General features: G+C 50.1%; 7 protein-coding genes across 7 annotated transcripts; 3 read left to right on the top strand and 4 right to left on the bottom strand.

The window, feature by feature from the left end:
• Nucleotides 1–339: 339 nt before the first annotated feature.
• Nucleotides 340–961, top strand: FPSE_04264 (uncharacterized protein; the record flags this gene model as incomplete). The annotated part of the gene is made up of 2 exons (XM_009257382.1): nt 340–813; nt 887–961. 2 exons carry the CDS (start codon nt 340–342, stop codon nt 959–961), a joined length of 549 nt encoding a protein of 182 aa, XP_009255657.1.
• Nucleotides 962–1,326: 365 nt separating this feature from the next.
• On the bottom strand, nt 1,327–2,904 carry FPSE_04265 (uncharacterized protein; the record flags this gene model as incomplete). Its single annotated transcript, XM_009257383.1, has 4 exons — nt 1,327–1,391; nt 1,442–1,730; nt 1,779–2,786; nt 2,854–2,904. 4 exons carry the CDS (start codon nt 2,902–2,904, stop codon nt 1,327–1,329), a joined length of 1,413 nt encoding a protein of 470 aa, XP_009255658.1.
• A 2,842-nt stretch (nt 2,905–5,746) lies between these two features.
• FPSE_04266 (uncharacterized protein) lies at nt 5,747–8,234 on the top strand (the record flags this gene model as incomplete). Its single annotated transcript, XM_009257384.1, has 2 exons — nt 5,747–7,896; nt 7,946–8,234. 2 exons carry the CDS (start codon nt 5,747–5,749, stop codon nt 8,232–8,234), a joined length of 2,439 nt encoding a protein of 812 aa, XP_009255659.1.
• Nucleotides 8,235–8,678: 444 nt separating this feature from the next.
• FPSE_04267 (uncharacterized protein) lies at nt 8,679–9,903 on the bottom strand (the record flags this gene model as incomplete). The annotated part of the gene is made up of 2 exons (XM_009257385.1): nt 8,679–9,319; nt 9,372–9,903. 2 exons carry the CDS (start codon nt 9,901–9,903, stop codon nt 8,679–8,681), a joined length of 1,173 nt encoding a protein of 390 aa, XP_009255660.1.
• A 673-nt stretch (nt 9,904–10,576) lies between these two features.
• Nucleotides 10,577–11,668, bottom strand: FPSE_04268 (uncharacterized protein; the record flags this gene model as incomplete). The annotated part of the gene is made up of 1 exon (XM_009257386.1): nt 10,577–11,668. The coding sequence occupies one exon, from the start codon at nt 11,666–11,668 to the stop codon at nt 10,577–10,579; it is 1,092 nt and encodes a 363-aa protein (XP_009255661.1).
• A 510-nt stretch (nt 11,669–12,178) lies between these two features.
• FPSE_04269 (uncharacterized protein) lies at nt 12,179–14,150 on the top strand (the record flags this gene model as incomplete). Its single annotated transcript, XM_009257387.1, has 2 exons — nt 12,179–14,033; nt 14,083–14,150. 2 exons carry the CDS (start codon nt 12,179–12,181, stop codon nt 14,148–14,150), a joined length of 1,923 nt encoding a protein of 640 aa, XP_009255662.1.
• A 347-nt stretch (nt 14,151–14,497) lies between these two features.
• On the bottom strand, nt 14,498–15,590 carry FPSE_04270 (uncharacterized protein; the record flags this gene model as incomplete). The annotated part of the gene is made up of 2 exons (XM_009257388.1): nt 14,498–15,381; nt 15,443–15,590. 2 exons carry the CDS (start codon nt 15,588–15,590, stop codon nt 14,498–14,500), a joined length of 1,032 nt encoding a protein of 343 aa, XP_009255663.1.
• Nucleotides 15,591–15,807: the final 217 nt, after the last annotated feature.

The raw sequence follows: 15,807 nt of genomic DNA, 5'->3' as shown, positions 1-15,807 counted from the left end.
ATCAGAAAAATCGACCGCTAGAAGCATAAAAGACGAAATTGTTAGATTAGCTTATGCTACTTAGACTATGCTCTTTAGGCTATTTATTTTTGTAACCTAAGACTTAGGAGGTCGACGTTTCTGCCACCTAGTTGCTTGGATTTATCCATAGACGAGACTCGGATAATCTTGGCCTCCGAGAGCTATCAGTGAGTCACGTGAGCACATTGAGAGGCTGAGATTTTGATATCGGCGTTGGCTGAGGTTGAGGTTCAGGATAGTGAGAGGCCGATTACGGGACCAAATCAATCGCTCTCCAAGACAACTCAGTTCAATCGGGTCATATTAATCTCGCCCAAAATGGTCGGCTGTATCCTCCGCCAATTCTTCTCCCCGGCGACCCGTCGTCCCCTCGCTACGGCCATCTCAACACCACCCAGCCGTCTTCTACAACCGTCCCTCCGAACATTCACCACCACAACACCCCGCGCTTTTGCTCCTACGACCGCTCGCCCCGCGACTCTGAACCAGGTCCTGCGTGGAATTCGAAAGGGAAAGCGCGCTCGTCACGCTGTTTCTCCTGCTCTATCCAACACACACTGCCCAGCTCTCAAGGGTGTATGCCTTCGAGTTGGTGTCGTTCGACCCAAGAAGCCCAACTCCGGTGAACGAAAGACTGCTCGTGTGAAGCTCTCCACCGGAGCTGTAGTTACGGCGTATATCCCTGGTGAAGGACACAACATCCAGCAACATAGTGTTGTTCTTGTAAGAGGTGGCCGTGCGCAAGATTGTCCTGGTGTGAGATACCATCTTGTTCGAGGCGCTCTGGACTTGGTATGCTTCCCTTTCGCCACGCACTTTCGTACTAGCACGGGTCTTTTTTGTGACTATGTACTGACATTTCCAGGGTGGTGTTGCGAGCCGAACGACGAGTCGCAGCAAGTACGGTACCAAGAAGCCCAAGAAGGCTACCGTTGGTTAAGCGAATCCTTAAAATAATGAACTAGATGCGCGAGTTGGGTTAAACGATCGATGGTAAAGCAACGGGACTAGAACCGTGTCGATGATATAGACCAGGCTGACACCATGTATTGATATTGTACACTATTTCAAGCATTTTTAAAAAAGACAGGCGACGATACGAAACAATTCTTCATTCATACTCACTTCTACGGTGATAGCTGTCCAACGTATTTCAAACCCAGACGCCTAATATTGGTTCATATGAACCTCTCCCGATGCACACCCATTGTTTGCGGCCTAGAAATAATGGAGACAATCCACCGAGCATAACAACCTGCATGATAACGTACAATCCTTCCCACCCACTCTTTAATGATATTTTGTCTACTGCTGCTTCTCAAAACCCTTGGGCTTCTCCATGCCGTTGAGATCAAAGAATCGAGAAGTGCCTGGGACGGTGTTAGTTTATAGTTTGTAGGGAAACATGGAGAATACTTACAAGAGTAGCCCTTCCAATCAAAGTTGTTATCGGGGTTGCAGTGGCAACGAAGATCCATTCGTCGCTGCTCATCGGTAGGGCAGTGAGTGAAAGGAACGTGGTAATAGGCAATATCCTCAAAGAAGTGAATCTGTTCCTTCTTGAGGAGAAGACCGGCAGCAATGGAGTGGACAGGTGCATCACCCCATCGCTCGTAAAAGAAACCACCATCCTTGTCGAGAGACTCGAAGAAATCGAGGTAAGGCTTGCTGCGAAGCCAGGACAAGCTACCAACTTCAAAGTTGGACCACTAGAAACAGTTAGTATTGCATGATAAAGTATTCAAGTTCAAACTTACGAAATGGCACTTGTTGTAGTTCTCACCGCCATCGTCACTGAGGAAGCGCATGGAGTTGCCTTCAGAGATGTGTTCGGGATGGTTCTGGATGAACTTCTTGGTGCTGGCCCAGAGAGTGGGGATGGTGTCGATGTACTCGTAGAGAGAGAGAACGAAACTGTACTTCTTGTTGTTCTCGTGCATAACGCGGAAGGGATCGTAGTGAATGTCGCAGAAGAGCTTGACGGAGGGCTCAACACGCCAGTAGTATTCGTAGTTCATCATGAGCTCCTGTCGGAAGAAGAAACCAGACTCGAATCGGCACATGTGGCGGTAGCTGATAGAGTCACCGTAGATGATCTTGCGTTCATGCATATCCTCGCGGACCTTGCGGGCCTTCTCCTGATCAATCCACTCGGGGAAAGACCAGTGCTCCTCAGGGATCAATCCGTAGTGAGTCTTGCCAGAGCAGAGAGAAGTGGTGACCTTCTTGAACTGCTCGTCGAAAGGCTTGTCGTTGAGGAAAACCCAATCATAGTTGTATCGGCGGTTGAAACGATCCTCGACCTGGCGGATGGACTCGGCAATTTCCCAAACATCTTGGTTACGAGCAAGAGTGACAAATGTAGCGTTCATACGGGGACCGGGAGCGGTGCCCTGGAGGTTGCTCCAGCCAGGGTCGTTGGGAGACATAGCCAAAGGAGCCTCAGCGAGCTCGCTTGAGACGGGAGCCTCGGCAGGGACCTTGGGAGCTTCTGAGGCAGGGACATCACCACCAGAAGCTGCCTCACCAGCAGGCTTCTGGGCGGGAGTTTCGTCCTTGGTGAGAGCAGTATCACCTTCTTCAGCAGCAGGCGCTCCCTGGCCGGGGAAGTTGACATTGTTGCCAGCATCGTTGGTCTTGGGAACTGTGCCGGGGGCTTGTTGGTTGCTAGAACTTCCAGGACCGCCTGGGAAGCTGTTGACACTACCACGAACGGGTATGGTATCGATCTTGGAATTGGAGAAGAAGTAGAACATAGTAAGGGTCTTAAAGGAGTCGAGTTAGCAGGTGGCAACGTCAGCTGTCATGAGCCTTGCGAGAGAGTCAACATACGAAGAGCGCAAGCGCAATATAGCGCACATAGCGCGTATGACCGGCTGCCATGATGAAAAAAGACTTGACGACACAAAATCGCCAGATAAAAGAAGAGTTGAAATGAAGTGGGAGGTTTGAACAGAAGAAAAAGAAGATGGATGTTCCAAAGTCGACGTTTCTGTTGCGCACGGGGAAAAAGTACACCTCCACTACAAGGGAGCCAGTTAAGGCAGATGGGTTGAACTAAAAAAAGATCCCTTGATGTTGAACCACAGTCTCGCCCAATGTGAATGCTGTAAATTAAAGACGGCAGTGCACTGTGAATGAAAAAAGAGAGTTACGAGGGAACATGTATAGGCTCGTCAGAAGAGATGTCATGAATGTAATAACCAGAACAATCAAGTGCATTCAGAGGCGCAAAGCAGGTTGCTAGAACCGGACAGGGACTCAGGCTACGTATTGGAATGTGAGATGAACAGCGTGTTCTGGGGAACGCCCTGCAACGGGATCGTCGCACCCGTCAATCAGGTACCGCAAAGACCAGAAAGCGATAAGAATTTCACTGATCCAGGATTCCAGGCATCTCTTTACAGGGGCTAAACGAATAGTACCTGATTAACTATGCCATTTACGTCCAAGATCAAAGTACCTGCTCTCTGGAAACAATTTTCATCAGCTGAAAGACGCCTTGTAGAATTTTAGCCTGACGTTCAGGGGGTAGGTTTGGTAGCGCAGCTCAACAAGTAATGAATGGCTTCCATCTTAGAATCCATTATCGAGTCCAGACGCTTTGGAGTGAGTCTAACGGATTCCATGGTAAACCTTTGGCGTATTTTCACGCCAGCATTCGAAGAAAGTGGGTTGGTTGTGAGGATTACGACAGTAAGACTGATCATGAACAGGGACAAGGGTCCCCCCATCTTGGAACATGTCTTCCTGTGCCGTTTTCTTGGATCGTACAGTTGGACAGACAGCATCTACGGTTTCGAGATACGCCATAGGTCTTTTCGGATGATTTGGAATGAAAGATCTGTCGAAACTTCAAGCCTCAAAGTCGAAGATTGGCCATGTAGAAAATCCGTGCCCAATGTGGGCAAGTGCTGCAGGTTGAATGCATCACCAGTTGTTCTCGTATTTGTTGATGAGTTGGATGTGCCCCTTTTTGTTTTCTGGGCTTGTTTTGGGTTGGCAGGTTTTAATAACCTTGTGTCAAGGAACGCCGCAACCAGCCTGTAACAACGATTGCAGCTTTCTCTCCACTATAGAGTACAACCCTCCCTCCCGCACTAGGTATTGCCTTGCTGTGTGCCCTTTCATTGTCTGTTGAAAACACTGGGGGAAAGGTTGGATGAGCTTCTACCGTCTTTTGCCTCCGACTTAACTGTCCATGCCTTCGGCAAAAAGGCCGATTGAAGGTCTCGCAGGCCTGTTCCCGAATCACCGGTTCATCTGTCCAGTCGTTATTATTACCTACTAAGTCAATTGAAACAATGCCGAGAGTCTACGGCGAAGATCAGACATGTGTTGCATTTATTAGTGAACTCCCCTGCCAATTTGATATTGGAACCCCAAATACTCTGTAGAACGACAAGACTTGCCAACCTCCAAATAATTCGAGTTGTCGACCTCTAATTCAAAACAGTCCTGACTGTTTCTTGCTGGGATATCAAATAAATTTGCCAGATAGTTGGGCAGGGTACCTACTAGGTATTATGCTCAAGATTGTCTCTAGAGAGAGGTAGTTGTAAGGTAGCCGTATATCATGTTACTAACCGGGTTCATGACCAAGACCTCAGAAGTAGTCTTGTGCCACAAGCCCGCCCGATCAAAGAGAATTGAGACTTATCACTAGGTAGGCATTGACGACATACTCAAACTGTGCATTGCTGGAATTATCTCGTAGTTCCGCTGTTACAACCGGTAGAAGCGTAGCGATATGTTTGTTCGTTTGCATTGTTTGGCATTGTGACAATTGATCAACAATTCGTTTGAGCGAACAAACGAACGGAGTAAACAATGCACTGTAATAACCCAATAGTCAGACGTCATTGAAGCAATTGACGAATGCTTCAACATGTGCTGCACGTGACAATGCACGTGTTTGCACCACTTCGACTCACAGTGGGGAAGCGGGCTTGGAGAACAACGTTGGCACTTCGTCGCATCATCGTTGGCTTCAGAGCTTCGCCGCGCAACAGTAACGCAGCGCGCTCTTCCAGCCGGCCTTCTTAAGTTTACGACCAAAAATCTTCCCCATAGAGCTTCGAAATTCTTCCAAGCCTCTGCTACAGCCACAACAGTGCTCCCTTTGCATGCCCGGCTACGACGCAACCTTTTTGAACCCAATCTACTGGAAGACATCATGATAGATTTGTGCGCTCTGAACGATCCTGAACATATCTCTTTCTCCTAGTGGTGAGTGACCTTCTCGCCTGATGCTTCCGGTCCTGCTTGCTCTGCCCCGGGCACCCTTGCTATATGTGCCCGAGACACTTTTCGACGCCCTTCGATTCAAAGTCAAAATCCCTCGAAGATTTAGCTTCTATCAACGAAGAAACCTTACGGCAATGACCTCGAGGAAGATTGCTGGCTCTAGTCTTGTATGTGCCGGCCCATGGTAATACAAACTGCAGCAACTCGGCGTCGACAAGGATTACGAGTTTCACGATATTCGATCAATAAGCACAATCTAGCAAGAAGCAGAGAAATCGAGCATTGCAGCAATTCAAACACCATTCCATTGACAAAAAGGTGGCCAAAACCTGAGGGATTGGGCTTAGCAAGTCTATGGGGCGTTTCCTGAGGAAACCATGAGCGGGGCACGGAACTCAAAGCGACAGCAGCTGAACTGGCGTCTGTACTAATTTCTTTCATAGTACAATTGACGTCCACCTGCCCAAATTCTTTCAAAATGTCCTTTTTCGGTTTCGATAACGCGCGCCATAACACGGCTGCGCCAGGATTCTCCCAAGCCCACGACCCATTTGCTGGGTTGTCAGGCAAAGATGGAGACGATGATGCTCTAGACTTTGAGGAGACGTATGATGGTCTTGGTGACCAGCTCGAAGAGACCGGCGACGCTTTTAACGACGATACCTTTGGAGACAGTGGCCCAGCAGTTTCCCGCAATGCTGGCAACGACTTTGATTTCTTTGGTCAGACTGCCAAGGTTGCTGATGCGATAGAGGAGGAGCACGTCCGCTTCCATCGACAGAAGCCAACCGCCAAACCAGCTCAGGTACCTCCACCAGTTGACCAATATGCGCCCACTGACTACCAATCATACTACTCTGGCCAACCTTATCAACAGCAACCCTTCCAACAACAGCCTGTGCGATCTGGTTATGAGAAATACCGCGAACCCGAACCGCTTCCCGACCTGCACGTTGACCGCAGTATCTGGGGTATTGGTCCTTCCAAGCCTGCGCAGCAAGCATCGCCCGCTCCTGTTCCTGCAGCCCAGCCTATTCAACATGGTGCTAGCCGAAAGGTCATGAGCTTGGAGGAGGTCGAGGCTGCCATGCGATCTCAGCCCATGCAACATACTCCTCAGCCTCATGCCGCAGATCTCTCCTACCAGCAGCCTCCTCCCGGCTTCGCTGGTCATCAGCACCAACCTCCTCAAGCCCATGGACACGGCCATCCCGTGGCCATTCTGCAGAGACCTCAAAGTACACAGTCAAAGTCCACGCCGCCAGCCCCTGGACTTCAAGGAACTCCTGTACAGCATCACCAACAACCCCATGCCAACCCAACACAAATTCTACAGAATCCCACCCGCACTGGCTCGGATGCACATGCACCACATCAGCAGGGCCACGGTGCTAAACAATCCCACGGTGCTGTTCCTAGCGCTGCCCAGTTGCAGGCTCATCCTCAGATGCAGCAGATGTCTGAAGAAGAGAAGGCTGCTTTCCTCGATCAGGAGACCAAGAGGGCCAAGCGTAACCACAAGATTTGGCTTCTGTCCAAGGATAACGGTTTGATGACACCTCAAGACAAGAACTTCATCACCCGAATCCAGCTCCAGCAGCTCGTTTCTGCTACTGGTAACCCTGTAGAGGGATCTGATGCCTCAATTGCCGAGGATTTCTACTACCAAGTCTTCAGTCATATCCGAGCTGGTCAGCGCCAGAACCCTAGTCAGCCCTTGAGCAACTTTGCGCAAACCTACCTGTACCAAACTGGTAGCCGCCAGGGTGGTATGCGACGCCATGGTCGACCTGCCGAGAACCACTTCCAACGAATGGAGCAGCAGGTGCAGCGAGCTGTGGAAGCCGCCAAGAATAAGCCCAAGAACCCCCAGCTTGTCATTGCTGGTAGTCTGGGAAAGATTTCTTTCAGTAACGCCAAAACACCAAAGCCTCTGCTTAGTATCAAGCGCACCGAGAGCGAGCACCAGCGACCAAACAACGGCAAGAAGGGATCTAGCCTGGACCGAAAGACTATTTTGCGAAACGTTGAGAAGGTTTACCAGACTCTTATGCAGATTGAAGACCATGTCCGACTCATCCCACCTCCGATGGCCAGCCCCGATGAGGAGCTCGAGAACAAGCACAAGGAGTGGGCTATTATTCTGGAGTCCTACAATGCCAAGCTCTGGGAGGAACTCAAGGTTCATGAGCAGATCGGTGTTGTTGTTCCTCACCCATTCATCGCTTTCCTCTCATGCGCCAAGGGTGAGAAGGCTATCCCTCGTCTTTTCCCCCATCTTTCTTTTGAACAACGAACCACCATTTTGACAATGATCATTTACCACCTCGACCAATTGGATGTTGTTCAGGGTGCTGCCATCACACCAGGAGAGGTGACAACAATTAATGCCAGGATGCGAGAGAAGATTGAGCTTTTCATCTCTACTGTCATGCCGTCACTCATGCAATACTTCAACGATACTGGCTTGGACATTGTTGACGGTGTCCTGAACCTTATTGCTACGAAGCTCAATGTCGATCTCATTGCTAGATCAAGAATCGGTGTTTCCATGCTCACGCTCATCCTTAGCCGTGCCGTGCTCCTCAAGCAGACAGGAGCCGGCACCCCCGAGCAATGGGACAACTGGTACGTCAATCTGCAACTCCGAAATATTATCATTACTAATATGTGATAGGGACCGAACCTTTGAAATTTTGTTTACCAGGCTCGAGCCTTCGCTTCCATACATCTTCCCAGGTAGTGTCAACACCGGAGAGGATGTGTACGTATGGCAGCTTCTTGCAGCCATGGGTGTAAGCGCCACTCACGATCAACAAACTCGTTTGGTCCTTGCCGTTAAAGACCGTGTGCTTGACACCGTTACTGTTTCAAAGACTCTGCCTCCTGTCATGGGAGCTGAGCGCTTGAACAGTGTCAACCTATTCATGCGATCTATCGGCTTGGATGTCGAACTACTTCAGTAAACACATGTTACATAAGCACATTTGCTTTTGTCGGTTATTCTTGGGCTTTTTTTTCTGGGCTGGCATATAGGAATGAACATCGAGAGAACCGGGATAGCAGGATGCTACATAACGAACAGGCTTTACATGCTGGCGAAAGAACATCGGGAGCAAGACATACTGGGTGTACAAAATTCTTCACAGCGACATGGCGAGTGCTCACAGCGTTCGTGTATACCGACATTATGTCGGGTCATTATTACTCATGGGGAGAGTTTGGGAGGACTCTTGTCCGTCGAGGAATTAGTTTACATCGTACTTGAAAATTTACGCGTTTTTTTGAAGCAATCAGCTTTTCTGTACCGTGGTACCATTTGCATTCCCTTCTATGTATGATATGGATCCTAATACGCCGTCCTATGCAAAGTTTCCCGAATCTCCCTTTCAATTATGGCGGCCGACTTCTTATTCGTCAATGTTGACTGTCTTTGAAGTGGCAACCCTGGGTTTACCTCCTCGTCGAGCAACACCTCCTGCGGCTCCGCCACGGGGACGGAGTTTAGGTTTACGTGCCTCTTCCGACTCAGGTGCCAGCTGTTCTGGCTTCTTGGTAGGAACTGGCTTAGGCTCCTCCTTTACAACAGGCTCAGGCGTCTTTGGTCTCTTAATTCCGCTGACCGCATAAAGAAGATCGTCATCGTTCCATCGGCGGGCAAATTTGGGTACCGATTCCTCGAGTGCTTGTTCTTTCTCGTCGGCGTCGTCAGTCTTCTCCTCCGCCTCGTCTTCTTGAGTAGGACGTAAGAAGAGGCTTTCGTTATAAACTTCCCACGCCGCCTCCTCGTTCTCATCTGTGTAATGCATCGTGCGCCAGTGCTCTGTCTGTACTGAGCGTAGACGGTCGGCCATTGTTTCTGTAGTCACAGTTTCGCCATCGCCAGTGGCTTTGACGGTCATGTGAATGGCACGAGCAGTGCCGCCTGCTGTGGTAGGAGCCGAGTCTTTGGTGGCTGCGGCCTGTCGCTCCTGCTGGACAGTTGCGTCGATATGGTGAAGTTGCGGTCGCAGGTGAACAAGAGATGATACAGGCGTAAGATGTAGATCCTCTGCATTCCAGGTTAGAATTTGTATCAGTGGGAAACAGCTGCTGTGACTTACTGCCTTGGAAAACACCAACCATATGTTGGACTTCCTTGTACTCGGGATACTGCCCACCCAGTGTCTGTGTACGAAGCACCTTATCCTGCCTAACAGCCTCTGTCCAGTCCATAACCTCATCCTCCTCTTCCGCCTTCTTCCTCCCGCCTCGAGCCTGAACAGTGCCGAAGCCGAAGCCACCAGCTAGACCGTGACTGCCGCCGTTCTTGGTGGCCATAGAAGCGTTCAGGGTCTTACCCCACTTCAGCCCTTTCTCACGATCGTATGCTACAGTATTGTCGAGAGGAACGTCAACTTCGACCATACCGGCCTGGGCCTTGACGCGCAGCTCGGTGGGAGGTGGCCGGGTAGCCTCATCAGTGCGGTTCGGGTGCTGGAGAACGAGAAGACGTCGGCCTAGCGGCAATGAAGGGTTGATAAAGACATTATAAGTTGCAGTCACAGGATCGTCATCGTCGTCGTCTATTGTCGTCGTATTGTTGGTTGTGGAAGGCTTGACGGTAGCATCAACGTCCATCTGATCGACATCCATTGAGGCGGTAGGAGTTGGTGTATCCGTTACAGAAGACATCCTCTTCTCAGTTCTGATGAATTCAAGGTGCTCGTCACGATATAGGCTTGCAAGGACAGACGTGTGGTGTCTCGTGGTGGTCGATCCTTCGACCTGGAAGTATAGTCGGTTGGCACGGTTGCTTTGCGCCAATGCTTCTGTACGGCAGAAAGTAGCAGTCTCTGTACCCAAAGTTGGATGTTAATACTGTAGTAAAGCCAGCATCTAGTCAAGGAAGCTTCAGAATCGTTGCGACAATGTTATTTGAAATAAAGCAGGTTTTACGTGCTGAAGCGTCTGAAGCTGGGAGGGGCGATCGTTGGTAGAGAAATTTCCATATTCGTCCCCCGCCAAAGTTTAGACCTTTATCTTATCAACAGCTCAAGGGTCAAAATCCATGTCATCCAAACGTTCATACTGCCTTAGTATTGCTTCAATAATGGGCAAAGATGAGGCATCGTGTGTCATTAAAGTCTTGATAATCCAAATGTTTTGCGAATGTTTTAAAACTTAATGATTTTCCTGGGACAGAAAATGCGAAATTTTCTTGATACTGATTCTTTTATGCCACCACAGAGCCGTAAAATGCCGAACACAATGCTCTTATTATCTGCCAAAGCCCGCAACGAAAACACATCTTTCAAGATCAGTCTTTCTATCGGTTCTTGCCACGGTCTCGTCGTCCGCCCTCCATGACCTTGACTTTCTTGTTGAACCTGTCTCCCATACCACCCGCCATACCGCTTCCACGAGGTCCATCTGTTGTATCGATTCCACGCTTTCGGCTCTTGTCCAGCAGTGCACGGACATTTCCACCAGACTTCTTGGCCTTGGTAAGACGATCGATACGGTCGACGCCCTCTCCGAGGTTGTGCCAGTCCTCGCCACCGAATTGCATACGGCTGCTGCGGCCAGCCTGCTTCGCCTTCTGGGCGCGTTCCTTCTTGCTCTCCTTGGGAAGACGTGTGAAGTTCATTTCTTCGTATTCTCGGCGCTCTGCCTCCTCCTTTCGTTGGGAGTCGGTCTTCATCTTGCGGCCACCCTGTACAATTGTGGTACCAATACTGGGTTGGGCCAAGGGAGCAGCGGACAACTCTGAAGCCACGAACTCATCCATGGTGTGTGACTTGGCGGCACGGCGGTCGAACTTCTGTGGCCGCTGGGGCGCTTCCATTGTTTGGCGCTCTCTCTTGGGAGGTTGATAGACACCTGCAGCGCCTCCATTGCGCTCTGCACGGCGGGCAGTGACATCGTCGGCCATGGCGCCAAAGTTGCCAGGCTTATGAGACAGTTTCTCAGCGTCTACCTCGTCCTCTGAATCTTCCTCTTCCCCCTCAGAATCCGATCCTGCCGCAGCCCTGGCCTCCTTTGCCTGCTTCTCACGCTCCGCATCGTCTGCTGTTCGGAGGAATCGGTCAATGGAGAAGCGCAGTTTCTCTTCCAATGGTCTTGCTCCCCTCTCGAGATAGAGTCGGAGCTCTACCAACTTTGCTCTAACAGATTCGTCGAGTTCGGAGTCGCTATCGTCGGCATTTTCCGAGTTTGTTTTCGAGTTGCGCAACTTGAGTAGGATCAAGAAGACCAGGTTTTGTAGGTATGAAAGAAGGAGCTCGTTCTTGACATCGAGAAGAGAAATACCGTCCTTCTGGTGTTCGATAGATGCGAGTTTGGGTGTAACATCAAGCGCCGAAGAAAGCGATTGTGTCAGCGACGTCAGAAGCGCCGGTAATGTTGTAGGGGCTGCCATGGTGATTTGGTTGCCTGAGATGGTAAATCTCTAGACAGTCAAGAAAAGATGTCTCGTCAAAAAGTTTGGAGCACCAACTTTTTAGCGGGGCTTTCTTGACTTGGTTCTACGTTGGTGCGGCGCAAGCCTCGAGCGCCACAGACCCCCTGCTTTGATGGATGGCCGGGTGGCTCGCTCCCCTGACTAAGCCAATAGTTCGCTGGAACTTGGCCAGATTACAGCAGGTACAATGAAGCTCCCTGTACGTCTCACTTCCGCAGCTATATTGCTGGCTTGATTAAGCATACAGTCTTTTATATCTTTGGCGATCAAAAAGAGAGAAGAACTGACAAGCGCCAGTGCCAGAATCGGGAATCTTGCTCATATCCCAATTACTGCCTTTCGCTATCTCCAAATTGCGGGTCGCGCAAGTCGTCGTCAGCTTGGAGCTTGATACGATAGTTTCGGTGCCTCTTTTCGCAACACTCCTTATTCAACGCTCGCAAGCCTGTGCATGATAAACTCCCCAGGATGCATTTCGGAGGGTTTGCGCCTTCAAAGGCGCTTTTAACATCGCTACTCGCCATACCGCAGTTAACTTCAGCCTTCTATCTGCCCGGTGTCGCCCCAGCTACCTACAAAGAGGGAGACAAAGTTCCGCTTTACGTCAACAGCATCAAGCCAGTCGACCGATCGCAAGACCCTCGACTCCACGCCGTTGTCTCCTACGACTACTACCATCCTGCATTCCAATTTTGTCAACCCAAAGATGGTCCTGAGTATGTTTCGGAAAGCCTGGGTAGTATTCTCTTCGGAGATCGCATCATGACTTCTCCATTTGAGCTTATCATGGGCAAGAATGAGACCTGCAAACCGCTTTGCGAAGTTACGTATCCTGAGAAATCAATCAACTTTGTCAAGAGTCGCATCGAACAAGGCTACAGTCTGGAATGGCTGGTGGATGGATTGCCAGCTGGTCAGGAAGTTCTTGATCAGTTGACTGGCACTACCTTTTACAACCCTCGGTTCTTGCTTGGCCAAGACGACAAGGACGACAACATCCTTTTCAACAACCACTACGAAATCGTCGTCGAGTATCACGAGGTCAACAAGGATCCCAATCAGCGCCGTGTGGTTGGTGTGATTGTGCAACCTAGTTCCAAGGAGTACAGCGGCAAAGCTGATTGCGGTAACCACCCGCCCATCGTTTTGAATGGCAAGGAGCAGCATGTCGGTTTCAGCTACAGTGTCTTCTGGCGCAAGTCCGAGACTGCTTGGGCTACTCGTTGGGACAAATACCTGCACGTATTCGATCCCAAGATCCATTGGTTCTGGCTCATCGACACAGCAATCATTGTTGTGATCCTTGTCCTAACAGTCATGTCTATTCTTGTGCGCGCACTGAAGAAGGACATTGCTCGTTATAACCGGCTCGACCAGATCGATCTCGATGACTTTGGTGGTACTTCAGTCGTTGAGGATGGCGTGCAGGAGGACTCTGGCTGGAAGTTGGTCCATGGCGATGTCTTCCGAACCCCCTCGCGACCTCTCCTGCTTTCGGTCCTAGCAGGTAACGGAGTCCAGCTGTTCTGCATGACCGGGTGCACTATTCTCTTTGCCCTCCTTGGATTCCTCTCCCCCTCAAACCGTGGATATCTTGGAACTACCATGATTATCATGTACACTTTCCTTGGTTTTGTCGGTGGCTACGTCTCTGCTCGAACCTACAAGGCCTGGCAGGGTGAAGCCTGGAAGTTGAACATTGCCTTGACTCCTATCCTGGTCCCTGGTGTCGTCTTTTCCGGTTTCTTCCTCTTGAACCTCTTCCTGTGGGCCAAGGAGTCATCAGGTGCAGTTCCCTTTACAACTATGCTTGTGATTGTCGCCATCTGGTTCATCATTTCAATCCCCCTCTCCTTTGGTGGCTCTTGGCTCGGATTCCGCTCTCCTCAATTCGAGCCTCCCGTTCGCACCAACCAGATCCCTCGACAGATTCCCCCTGTCAGCACATATCTTAAGCCCGTGCCCAGCGTGCTTATTGTCGGTCTTCTTCCCTTTGGTGCCATCTTCGTCGAGCTGTTCTTCATTATGAACTCGATCTGGTTCAGCAGGATCTACTACATGTTCGGATTCCTCTTTCTCTGCTACGGTCTCATGATCGTTGTCTGTGCTGCTGTTACCATTCTCATGGTGTATTTCTTGCTATGCTCCGAGAACTACAACTGGCAGTGGAGGTCTTTCCTCGCAGCAGGCATGAGTGGTGGCTACATCTTCTTGAACTGCCTTTTGTACCTCGTTACGAAGGTCAGAGCAAGTGGGTTTGCTGGTATTGTACTCTATGTGGGCTACAGCGCCATCATCTCATTCCTGTTCTTCATTCTTACTGGTAAGTGCTGTCTTCCAAAACACCAATCATCCAATTCTAACTTTTCCAGGCTCAATCGGCTACTTTGCTAGTTGGTGGTTTATTCGCAAGATCTACTCTTCCATCAAGATCGACTAAGATGCGAGTTTACGCCAATGTCAAGACAGAATGAAATATCAACGACAAGTGATTTATGAAAGAGGCGGGATACGGCGTTTGTAACAACACATGTACGACCAGCGTCTGGAATTTGTGTTTACCGTGAGCCGTACCGTATGTGGCAAGGTACAGCGGCTAGACCATGGTGAAAAGGACCCGAGGTGTTGCGTTGATTCGCTGCAAGTACGGAGTAGATATATTCTCACTTAGATGGATTAAAATGGTCCAAAAAGCCTGAGCCAGGTTGGCTATGATGAGGGGTATTGTTTTTGCATTTCTTCAAGTTCGTTATAGATATCAAAATTCTTTGGCTTTTCAACTCTTGCTCAATCATCGTCGTCATCGTCATCCAAATCGTCCAAATTAGTAAACTGGAACTGGGCCTTTTGTTGCGGAGGTCCAGTAGGGCTCCTCTGCTCGCCAGGGGCAGCTGAACCACCGACGAGACTTGCGCGCCTCCAGGCCTCTTGGTCCTTCTCTCTTTGGCGTTCCCTCTCGATGCGCTGGCGCTCGCGTTCTTCGCGGAGCTTCTTCTCTCGCTCTTCCTGGGCGATACGGTCTTCCTCTTCCTTTTTCTTTCTTTCTTCTTCCTCGAGGCGCTTGCGCTCTTCTTCCTCCGCTGGATCGTATCCCTTGGGGTTGATGCCTTGCTCTAGCAAGACTTGATGAGCAGCCAGAGCGCCTGCGCCAAGTTGAAGATCGTTTGGCCATGGAAGAAAGATCTGATCGGTCAAGGGGTTCAAGAATTGGGTCCACTCGCTGGGAAGGCTAGTGTTGGCGGACATTGCAGACTGTTGTGTCGCAGGGTCTTGTGAAACATGCGGTGTACCGTTCATGACTGCCGGGCTTTGAACCTGGGACGACGGAGGTGCAGAGGGCGTCATGACAGACGCGGTTTGCGAATCGGGTCCAGGGGTCTGAGCGCCGGGCGTTTGGCCCTCGGGTGTTGGCGGTGCTGCTGTTGCTGGCACAGCCTTTATGGTACCAGCAGGGGGCATGGTCGTTTTACTGATACGCCTGGCATAGTTGAGCAGTTCCTCGTAGGCGATGGCATAGCTGGGGCCAGCAGGGAAGGTTGTGGTGTGCGTCGTGACAATATCCTTGCGGGTGGTCGCGAGGTTGGAGAGTGTTTCGCGGATCTGGGTATCGAGGGCTGCTGAGGATTCGCGCAGTTGTTGTATTCGTAGATAGTTGTTCTGGTGAGTTTGAACTAATGTCGCGGTCAGTTGCATGTTCAAAGTTAGCTACTCTGCTGGGTCAAAGTAAGCTACCTTCTTCCAAGCCTTTGGTTAACTCTTTGTCCGCCGCATCGAGTTCATCACCTTGGTGTATAGAAGGATGAAACTTGGTGACTGAATCAATTAAATTTGCAAGTGCTTTTTCGAGGCGCTCGAAGCGACCATCGATATATGTGTCCATCACAGGTATATTGAAAGCCGGTGCGACAGATAGAGATGGTTCAAAAAGTGATATGAAAGTAAATAAAAGAATACAAGGCTGCTAAGTTGGAGCAGGACGTAGCTGGAAAGCCATAGTGGGTCTAATACATGTGCCTTCATTGGACAGCTGCTTCAGAGCTTCTTTTCACGCCTGAGGCCAAACCCGATCTTTCCCGTTCGGCAAACTCGCGCATCGA

Source organism: Fusarium pseudograminearum, chromosome 4 (assembly GCF_000303195.2).
Source record: "Fusarium pseudograminearum CS3096 chromosome 4, whole genome shotgun sequence".
NCBI classification, from domain to species: Eukaryota; Fungi; Ascomycota; class Sordariomycetes; order Hypocreales; family Nectriaceae; genus Fusarium; species Fusarium pseudograminearum.
This window is presented reverse-complemented; position numbering and strand designations above follow the sequence as displayed.